Source organism: Perognathus longimembris, chromosome 17 (assembly GCF_023159225.1).
Source record: "Perognathus longimembris pacificus isolate PPM17 chromosome 17, ASM2315922v1, whole genome shotgun sequence".
NCBI lineage: Eukaryota > Metazoa > Chordata > Mammalia > Rodentia > Heteromyidae > Perognathus > Perognathus longimembris.
The window spans coordinates 38,930,447-38,941,409 of NC_063177.1; the positions used below are offsets into that span (position 1 = coordinate 38,930,447).

The following is a 10,963-nucleotide window of genomic DNA, read 5'->3' on the forward strand; positions in this document are numbered from 1 at the left end:
TATGCCCTGGCCAGCCCTGACCTTGATCCTTTTTACATTCCCCGCACAGCTACAATGACGGGCCACTACCGTGTCCAACTTTTCATCCTTTTGTTTTGTTTTGTTTTTGCCAGTCCTGGGGACTTCTTGACTCAGGCCCTGAGCACTGTCCCTGGCTTCTTTTTGCTCAAGGCTAGCACTCTGCCACTTGAGCCACAGCGCCACTTCTGGCCGCTTTCTATATATGTGGTGCTGGGGAATCTAACCCAGGGCTTCATGTATACGAGGCAAGCACTCTTTGCCACTAGGCCATATTCCCAACCCCCTTTTCATTGTTTTGATGAACTTTTAGCCTGGACTAGCCTTGAATCACAATCCTACCAATCCCTGTCTCCATAGTAGTTAGGATTACAAACACAAGCCACCATGAGAGGTGCTAGCTAGCCTTTGATCATCCAAGAGAGAGGAGGGTAACTGTGCAACCGGTTAATCACACAAAATAGTGCTTAGGGGCTGGGAATATGGCCTAGTGGCAAGAGTGCTTGCCTCGTATACATGAAGCCCTGGGTTAGATTCCCCAGCACCACATATACAGAAAATGGCCAGAAGTGGCGCTGTGACTCAAGTAGCAGAGTGCTAGCCTTGAGCAAAAAGAAGCCAGGGACAGTGCTCAGGCCCTGAGTCCAAGGCCCAGGACTGGCAAAATAAATAAATAAATAAATACTAGTGTTTAAATTGCTTCTGCTTCCCTCACCCCCTACCCCCCACCCTCTACCCTCCCCTGCGTGCAGCCTCAGGGGACCCATCTCAAGCCTTTCAGATCAGCTTTTTTGGTAACCCTGGGATGAAAAAAAAAGCTACCAGGAAAAAAAAACACACACACTCAAGTGGAGCCCCTTAGTGAGGGGCTCTCAGACACCACCTCAACTTAACCCAAGTGACTTTCAAGTCTGATGACCATCAGAATTGTTACCTCTGGCTGGGAATGTGGCTTAGTGGTAGAGTGCTTGCCTAGCATGCATGAAGCCCTGGGTTCAGTTCCTCAGTACCATATAAACAGAAAAAGTCAGAAATGGCACTGTGGCTCGAGTGGTAGAGTGCTAGCCTTGAGCAAAAGAAGCTCAGGGACAGTGCCCTGGCCCTGAGTTTAAGCCCCAGGACAGGAAAAGAGGGAAAGAGAGAGGGAAAAAAAGAATTATGTCGCCTTATTCCAGGCCAGAAGCACACCCCACAATCATATACCCCACTTGGATCCACACAGACACAGCTCCCACCTGCGCAGGGATCCGCTGTCTGAAGCACCCCCTCCTCAGGGCTCTCTAACTGTGGAAAGCCAGAGGCACCTCCCAGGTGCCTGAGCCTCCGGGGACCAAGATATTCAGGCTCTGATTCTGTCCACCTCCAGCCAGCTTTGCTTCTCAGTTTTAAATTTTTTCACCTTGCTTGTTAACACATATGTTCGTCTGGAATACAGCTTCCCGTGTTTAGAAAAAAAACAAATTATTTTATTTTTCTTTTGCAGTGCTGAGGATAGAACCTAGGCCCTTGCACACACTAAGGTGCAAGGAAGAACACCTGTCAAGGTGCTGTCGCTAAGCTACATTCCCAGCCCTCATTTCTCTTTTTTAAAAAAAGATCTCTAGACTAGACAATCCATTTAACAGTCACATGCTGTGGTCGCTGGTTATCAAGAACCATGCTTGGTGCCCTCCTACCCAGCAGGGCCTCCCTTAAAAGCCTCCTGTGACCAGGAAGAAAGCAAAGTCATGGGGGAGAAGGCAGGGATAAGCAAGGGCCCAGTAACTCTGGGCTACCCTGAACTTCTCTTTGGGATCTTGATGAAGTGACCTCCTGGGGAAGCTCCCCTTCCTGGTCACAGCCCGGCCCCTCGGGAGCCCTGCATCTCCACGTGGTCCCCCTGGCTCAGGATGTGTTGTAGCAGCCCGTTGACCACGTCCAGGGTCTCGTCCTTCTCCAGTACGATGTCATAGGCATCCATGTAGCGCTCCCGCCGCTCCTCCACCTACAGCGGGAGGGGGAAGGAGACCAAGAATCCCCAAAATGCCCTGCCCGGAGCCTCTTATTCTCAAGCACATGAGGTTGGGTAGAGGGCAGAGGGCGCAAGCATGACCTCCAGGTCACACAATAGGCCTATCAGAGACACAGAGGAGCTGGTGGGTGAGGGGAAGGGGCTGCCACAACCCTGGGTCAGTGTCAGGAAGACAGTAATGAAGATTAAAAACAGAAGCCGAGGTGCAACTTCTGACTTACTCGGGCTCTATTTTCTCTCTCTTTGGGGGGGGGGGGAAGCTTGAACTCAGGGCCTGGGCGTTGTCCCTGAGCTCTTTTGCTCAAGGCTAGCACTCAGCACTTTGAGCCACCACAGCCCCACTTCCAGTTTTCTGGTGGTTAATTAGAGAGTCTCACAGGCTCTTCTGCCCAGGCTTCAAACCGCGATCCTCAGATCTTAGCCTCCTGAGTAGCTAGGATGACAGGCATGAGCCACTGACACCTGGCCTTAGGCCCTATTGGTTAAACATCTGGCAGTCTGCGGCACCCGCTTGGTGGAAATGAAACACTCTTGTGGCTCCCCTGGATGACTCTGTACTTTGAACCTTTAGGATCATGCTGTTCCCATCCTGCCAGTCTCTGGTCTGTTCCTGCTATATATATATATTTTTTTGGGGGGTGGGGTGGGGGAGGAAGAGTCAAGGGGAGAGGGAAATACAGGAGGGTGGGCAAATGTAGTTATAATATTTGATGTATATATGTGAAAATGGAACTAGGTAACTTGAGATGGGCAGGGTTGGGAGAGATGGGGGAGAATGAATGGAAAGGGTGACACTGATCAAGATGCACCTAAAAACAGATTTGGTTGGATACTGGCGGCTCACACCTGTAATCGTAGCTACTCAGGAGGCTGAGATCTGAGAGTTCAAAGCCAGTCCAGGCAGGTAAGTCTGTGAGATTGTTATCTCCAATTAATTACCAAAAAAAACCAGCAGAAGAGCTGTGGCTCAATTGGTACAGCACTAGCACTGAACATAAACACTCAGGGACAGCTCCCCGAATTTAAGGCCTGGTCTGGCACACACACAAAAAAGCTTACATGAATGTTTGGCTGTGACACATTTAGAACAAGGCTTTCCATGTGGTGAGCACACAGGTATGCAGGCTGCCAGCAAGACTCTCTCCCTGAGCTCAAAGTGCAGACCGCATGGTTGAAGCACCTAGAGGTAATCACTGGCCCTCTCCATTTTACATGCCTTAAGAGAGTGGCTTGCGTGTAGTATGTGGGCATGGTAGGTACTGAAGAGCATTTGTGAGTAGCAATTCCTAGAGAAGAAAGCCATGGTGCCTTCCACCTACCTTGTCATTCAGGAAACCAATCTTGAGGATATTCTGTATGCCAGGAACCCCGTCAGCCATGGTGAGGTCCCCCATGGAGTCTCCAAGCAGGATAATGTTGGTTTTGTCCTGCAGCTGCTGGAAGTAATTGGAGTTCTCACACACGGAGCTGTTCTTGTTGTAGGTGTGGATGAGCTGGCCCTTGAATCCTTGTAGGAAACCCTAAGCCATCAAGGTGAGAGTTAGACAGAAGGGCCACAGAGTTCCACACAGCCGTTTTCCACTCTCTGTCATGGAGAAAAGGAGTCCTGAAGACAGAGACAATGTCAAAACTTCAAACAATCTAAACTAGGGACAGGCAATCCAAGTGGATGGGCCACATCTGGCCTGGTTTTTCTAGCATATGGCACTAGGACTTGACCTCAAGGCTGAGGTACCGTCCCATAGCTTTTCTATATAAGGCTAGCACTCTACCAGCTGAGCTCCCCTTCCAGTTTTCCGGCTATTAACTGGAGATACGAGTCTCATAGACTTTCCCGCCCTGGAAGCTTTAGAACCCTGATCCTCAGGGCTCAGCTTCCTGAGCAGCTAGGATTCCAGAGGTGAGCAACAGTGCAGTCTGGCCTGGCTTTGCATGTCAACACAGCCACACTCGGCATCCATTTACAACTTGCCTATGACTGGATTTGGAGTGGAAACGGAGAACTTGATAGTAAGTGTGACAGAGGTGGCCGAACACGGAGCCTAATTACTGTCTGGCCTTCTATAGGGAAGGTTTGTCAGGCCTGCTTTAACATAACAGGGGCCACGAAAGACAGTTGGTAATCTCAGCCTGCGTAGGAGCCGTACTGTTCACCTAGGCCGGAGGTGTAGTTCAGTGGTCATGTATTGAGCCTGCATGAGGCTGTGGGTGCCACCTGGGGCTCCTCCCACCCACACGCACCCACCCAAATGTGAGCAAGTCTCCCCCTCCTTTTTTTCCTTAGGCAAGGGGTAAAACACCAGAGTCTGCTAGCACCACCCCTCTTCCCTTCTGTGCCCCGATGAGACACGGCTCACCTCTTCATTAAAGTCCATGTAGTTAGACACAATGTGGATGTTGGAGTGGAGCACATCCATCTGTCGAATGAGTTCCTCCAGGATATCACCAATGCCCGCCGAAAAGATGAAAAGGGGAATGTGGTTTTGATAGAGTGTGTTGAAGAATGTCTTATATCCCTCCCTGCACAGGTAAGAGAATGGTATTGCCTTTATTGCTCTTTTCTTTGGTCAGTTGTAGGGCTTTAACTCAGGGTCTGGGTGCTTTTGTGCTCAAAGCTAGCACTCTACCACTATGAGCCACAGTGCCACTTCCAGTTTTCTGGGGGATAATTGAAGAGTCTCATACTTTCCTACCTAGACTGGCTTTGAACCAGGATCCTCAGATCTTAGCCTTCTAAGTAGCTGGGATTACAGGTGTGAGCTACCAGTACCCAGCCTGAGCTGGTCTTAAAAACTCACAATGTTCCTGCTTCTGCCTCCCTGTGGTGCTTTGTGTTTGATCAGTAGTTTGTTCTAGTCACTGCTATCTAGTGTACATTACTCCCTCATATAAATATGCTGTAATTGCTGGGTGTTGGTGGGCTCATGCCTGTTATCCTAGCTACTCAGGAGGCTGAGATCTGATATCTGAGCATCACAGTTCAAAGCCAACCCCAGGCAGGAAAGTCCGTGAGACCCTTATCTCCAATTAACCACCAGAAAATTGGAAGTAGAGGTGTAGCCCGAAGCGGCAGAACATTAGTCTTAAGAGAATGAGTTCAGTGATAGCACCCAGGCCTCGAGTTCAAGCTCCATGGCTGACAAAAATAAAATAAAATTTAAAAATACTATAGTTGACTTAATGCTTACTGTTGATAAGACACCTAAGAAGTCTCCAGATTTCGGCTACACTGGCTAAACCCCGTGGCCGCTGTCATTCAATTTGCTGCTCTTGGACTTGTACCTTGGACAGGAGAAGGTGCCTCAATGGGAAAATCACCCTCTTCTCCCATTTACCCTGGGGAGGCGGAAGACAGGCACAGCTCTGGCACACCTTCTCCGGGGTTCCCCACACCCACCCTGGGATTCCTGGATCTGTACACATCTCTATGCTCCTGGCTTTGCAGAGGCTAGCCTTTCTTCCTAATAAGGACGCACCAGTGGCTCACTCCTGTAATCCTAGCATCTTAGGAGGCTGAGATCTGAGGATTGCAGTTTGAAGCTGGCCCAGTCAGGAAAATCTGTGAGACTCTCATCTCTCATTAACTAGCCAAAAGCCAGAGATAGAGCTAGGCTCAAGTAGTAGAGCTTGAGCAAAAGAACTGACAGTGCCCAGGCCCTGAGTTCAAGCCCAGCTCTGGCCGTTTTGCACTTGGCCCAACTCTCCCAGTCACTAACTCCACTCCATCCTCCCCGTTTCCTGTGCATGCAGCCACAGTACCAGACCAAGGGCACCCCCCAACCTCCACTTCACCCCAGTGCTGGGGGTGGAGCCACATGCTCTCGGCAAATGTTCTACCTCTTGGGCTCCAGCCCATAGCGGTTTGAAGCCGTCTCAGGAGGAGGTGTTTCCAGCAGGAGTGACTCACCTGAGCATGGCGGTAGACTCTTGGACCACCTGCGCTATCTGAGACTTGTGAATCCTCTGCTGACACAGCAGGTTGTGCGCCTTGGTCCACCTAGGAGCAGACACCCGCCACCCCCAATCCCAGTCAGCCAGAGAAGCAAGGGCCCCTGCCCGCATCCAGTAGAGGGAACACTTCCCTTTCTCTACAGACCCATTTCCTGAAGGAAATGAAGAGCTGCAGGATGGTGGGGCTTAAAGAAAAGCTCTGGGCCATGAGGCTGTACTTCCATGAATGGATGAATGCTATAATCACAAGAGTACATCCCTAGACAGACATGTCCAGTCCCCTCTTGCTCTTTGGCCTTTTTTTTTTTTTTTTTTTGCCTCTCTGCCATGGAATGACATGGCAAGAAAGCCCTCTCCAGATGCTGGTCCCTTGGTCTTGGGATTTACTCCAGAACCACGAGACATGGCATTTCCTTTTATTATAAGCCATCCAGCCTGTGGTACTTTCTTAGAGGCGCATAAAGTGGCCCAAGACAAGGGTCGTTTATCATGTGTCCCAAAAGGAGGGTTTTCTAACTTATGCCAAGAATTCTCTGAAGCAGCAGCTGGGTAGCCTCCGGGACAAGGAAACAGTTCATTCTGCAGGGCTAGCTGTTTTGTCAGGCAAGCCACAGGAAGACAAGGGAGTCTGTCCATCCATCAAAGCCCACCACTCCGCTCCACTCACCACTCCACCATATGCGGCAGCTTCTCCTTGATGGTCCGGTGGGGGTCAATCTCAATGGGGTAGTAGTGGTGCAGAAGGGCCGAGAGCTGGGTCAGCCACAGGAGGAGAAAAGCCATTAGTGCATGCCAGGCTTTCCCCCCCAGTATAGTCCCACAGCTTAAGAAAAGAGGAAAGCCAACCAGCAGGGGCAACTTCAGGTAAGAGTGTCACACGGCTTCAAGTTCCCATCTTTTGAATAAGACTCAAGGTTCTTGTCGTGACCAATTTGATCAAACTGATCTAAGGATCTGCACAGTTTGCTACTCCTCTGTGCTCACCCTGAGACTGATGTCAAAGCAGGGGTAGCCAGGTGTACAATCCCAGCACTCCCACTGCCTCAGTAGGCAGAAGCAGGAGGATCTCCAGTTCAAGGCCAGCCTGGGCTACATAATGAGATCCTGTCTCAAAAAAACAAGGGCCCTTGGGGCTGGGGATATAGCCTAGTGGCAAGAGTGCCTGCCTCGGATACACGAGGCCCTAGGTTCGATTCCCCAGCACCACATATACAGAAAACGGCCAGAAGCGGCGCTGTGGCTCAAGTGGCAGAGTGCTAGCCTTGAGCGGGAAGAAGCCAGGGACAGTGCTCAGGCCCTGAGTCCAAGGCCCACGACTGGCCAAAAAAAAAAAAACAAGGGCCCAAGTAAACTTGTTGGGGAAACTATTTTTTAGAGGGAAAGGTGTGGGGAGGGTGATGGAGGGAGGGAAACTGATTAGAATACAGCTAACATGTGAAGATGGAGCCAGTGGATCACATCTGTAATCCTAGCTACTCAGGAGGCTGAGATCTGAGGATCTCAGTTCAAAACCAGCCCAGACAATCTTACCAGCTGGTAAGATTCTTGTCTCCCAATTAACACGAAAGAGCTGGAAATGGGAGCTATGACTCAAATGATAAGAGTGCCAGCCTTGAGGGAGAAAAAAAAGACAACCTAAAGAACAGTGCTCAGTGCCCAGACCCAGCTCAAGCCCCAGTACTGGTATGTGTGTGTATGCGCGTGAGTGCACACACTCACACACACACACACACAAAAAAAAAAACAAGGGCTAGGGAAGTGGTTCAGAGGTAAATGTTAGGTACTTGCTTATGGCTCACAAGAGGTACTTGTCTAACATACGCAAGGCCTTGAATTTCATCTTTATACTACGGGGGTCTGGGGGAGCAACATAAAAGCTGATAGATAAAAATAAAAGCTGATAGATAAAAAGGGCACTGAGGTTTGTAATTGATTCAGTAATAGGGTTTTATCAGTGTTGATTCAATGCTGTGTTTTCTGAAATGTGGGCAACTTTCTCAGGGGTTACCTGAGATTAGTTTTAGGGTCTTTCAGTTATAAGATAGGTTAGAAAAAGAAAACAAACACATCCATCTTATGTTTTCATAAAGATTGCTTTTTTTGGTGGGGGAGGGGGGACAGTACTTGGGTTTAAACTCAACCTCATACTTGCTAGGCAGGTGCTCTACTACTGAGACACACTTTTTTTTTTTTTGCCAGTCCTGGGGCTTGAACTCGGGGCCTGAGCACTGTCCCTAGTTTCTTTTTGCTCAAGGCTAGCACTCTGCCACTTGAACCACAGCGCCACTTATGGCGTTTTCTATATATGTGGTGCTGGGGAATTGAACCCAGAGCTTCATGTATACTATGCAAGCACTCTTGCCACTAGGCAATATTCCCAGCCCCCTGAGACACACTTCTATCCCTTGTTTCTTTCCTTTGAAGACAACTTATAGTGGAGGCAGAACCCATAGAGAACTATATATAAGCGGCACCTCAGAGGATAGGATTTGAGTAAGAGCTGTCTGTGATTCACTACCCGTTTCAATCATGAGCAGTCATATCAGTGTTAGAAGCACACACAGAGACCCTGGGTTCCATCCTTAGCATCATAGAAAACATTGGAAAGATAGATTCAGTAATATTTGGCATTGTAAGACCAACAGCTGATAGTGTGCATTTTCTGTAAATAATTGTCTGATAAGCCAGCCTAGGCAGGAAAGTTTGTGAGACACTTATCACCAATGAATCACCAAAAGACCAGAAGTGGAGCTGTGACTCAAGTGGTAGAGCACAAGCCTTGAATGAAAAAGCTAAGAGACAGCACTCAAGCCCTAAGTTCAAGCCCTCGTACCAATACTTATACAAACAAATTTAGCTGCATGACTCTAGTTGAGTCACTCCAACCTTTCCAAGCACCCATTTTCCTCATCTCTTAACGGAGGTAATAATATAATAGTTCTCTCCACCTTCAGGAGTTGCAGGAGTGTCAGTGACATAATGTTCAAGTCTCTTGTAAACTTGGTGTTAAACAGTAAGCCTAATGCCCACACTCTAACCACCAAATGCCTCAACCAAAAAGGAAAAGTGACCTCACATACTCAGGTTCGATCAAGGGAATGAAACACAAAGCAAAATCCCTGCAAAGACTATCTTCTTACCATATATTTTGGGGCTAGAGGTATAGAGTTTCCAGTGGGTAGGGGGGTTCGATCCCCACCAACCACAAAAACCAATAAAATGAACTTTCTAAGGTCCCTCTGCTAGAATCTTTGGTTCTAGGCAGGAAGCATCTAGAGTTGCACCTCAAAGCCATTCATTCCTGAGCGACTTACCTCTTTCCGACACTCTTCACTGATGATCTTGCTGTTATCCAGAATGTCTGGGAAAACACAAAACTCCTTTTACTTGACCCTGGGATGCCATGGTCTCGACATGCCCCGCAAGGCAAGCTAGTAGGTGGACTTACTGTGGGAAGAAGGGCACCTCTGTCCATTACATGCAAACCTGCTCAAGGTCATGTCAAAATCAGAAATCACCTAAGAGGCAAAAACAGAGAGGGAGGATTGTGCCCAAATAGCCCTCATCTACCTAGCGTGGTCCTGCCTGGGCTTGGGGTGATTACGGAAGTCTAAGGGGGGCAGGAAGGGTTTTGGAATTCCACCAGCTAACGAGGTACAGTCCTAATCTTTCCGAGGGGTTTGGGGTGACACTTTCCATGGCACCCGATGCACAGGGACGTCTGAGACTTCGTGACCCATTTCCACATTTCCCCCTTCTCGGGGAGCCGGCTGGCCCGCGGCTGGCGGGAGGGAGGGGAGGGTGCAGGCCTCAGGTGGAAAACTTAGAAATGCGGGCTCCCCCCCCCCCGACTCCCCGCACCCCCGGACCCCGGCGTCCCTACCGCCCAGGGAGAACCACCCACTCCCCCGGGGCGGAGGTGCGCGGCGGCCGCGGGCCCCGGTACCTGCAGCCGGTCGCCCCCGGCGCGGCGGAGGGCGCCCACGATCTCCCGCACGCGCCGCGGCTGGCGCATCAGCACCGTGGCCTTCAGCAGGGTGCTCACCTGTCCGGGACGCGGGGAGAGGCGCTGACCCCGCGCGGCCCGGGCCTCGGGGCCCCGCGGGGGGGCGGGGGAGCCGGGGAGCCGGGGAGAGGGTCAGGTTCCCATCCCCACAGGAAGAAGCCGTCCCTGCCCGCCCCGGGCCCCACCACCACCACCACCACCTCCGGGCCTCACCTCCTCCGCCATAGCCCGCGCGGCCCGGGCCCAGGTCCTCGGCTCCCGGCACGGCGAGCGCACTGCGCACGCGCCGCCGCGCGCCCGCCTCCGGGCTGGCGCCGGGTGCGGGCGGGAGAAACCTGTGGAGGGTTCGAGGGGGGCGGGGGAGGAGGGGGAGGGCCTCCAAGACGCTGGGGTGACCTGATTGGGCTGGACTGTCACGGGGACCCCGGGTGTGCTGCTGCCACTCCTTCCGGAGCAAAATACCCTGGTAAACCTGGTCATTTCCAGGGTTGGAGGTGCGGCTCAAGCGGTAGAGCATTTGTGTCTCTAGCAAGTTCAAACCCCAGGATTGCAATGGAAAAAGGACCACACACACACACACACACACACACACACACACACACACACACACACACACTTCTGCTTTGGGCTTATGGCTCCAGGTTTGCAATGCTACCCATCCGGGAGGATTGGGATTCGAGGCCAGGAAGGGCAAAAATGCTGAGATAATTCCCCTCCCTCCATCTCAACCAGGATGCTGAGTATGTATATCCTAGCTATGGGAGAGGCCAGGCAAACAGTCATACATTTATTTTATTTTATTTTATTTTTTTGCCAGTCCTGGGGCTTAGACCACAGCACCACTTCCAGCTTTTTCTGTGTAGGTGGTGCTGAGAAATCGAACCCAGGGCTTCATGCATGCTAGGCCAGCACTCTACCACTAAGCCACATTCCCAGTCCAATAATATTTTTTTTAAATAACAAACTCAGGCAACCCC

General features: G+C 50.7%; 1 protein-coding gene across 1 annotated transcript; it reads right to left on the minus strand.

Moving 5' to 3' along the window:
• Positions 1 to 1,431: 1,431 nt before the first annotated feature.
• Positions 1,432 to 10,297, minus strand: Nt5c3b (5'-nucleotidase, cytosolic IIIB). The gene is made up of 9 exons (XM_048365261.1): positions 10,200 to 10,297; positions 9,927 to 10,025; positions 9,429 to 9,498; positions 9,295 to 9,341; positions 6,648 to 6,733; positions 5,937 to 6,026; positions 4,387 to 4,549; positions 3,349 to 3,549; positions 1,432 to 2,002 (listed from the first exon to the last, which is right to left on the minus strand). The coding sequence occupies exons 1-9, from the start codon at positions 10,209 to 10,211 to the stop codon at positions 1,853 to 1,855; spliced, it is 918 nt and encodes a 305-aa protein (XP_048221218.1). The 5' UTR covers positions 10,212 to 10,297; the 3' UTR covers positions 1,432 to 1,852.
• Positions 10,298 to 10,963: the final 666 nt, after the last annotated feature.

Coding starts and splice junctions, on each gene's coding strand:
- Nt5c3b (XM_048365261.1), bottom strand. Junction 6,027..6,647: donor CTGCCGCATATGGTGGAGTG/GTGAGTGGAGCG, acceptor GTCTGCTCCTAG/GTGGACCAAGGCGCACAACC. Junction 2,003..3,348: donor TTGGTTTCCTGAATGACAAG/GTAGGTGGAAGG, acceptor CTCCCGCTGTAG/GTGGAGGAGCGGCGGGAGCG.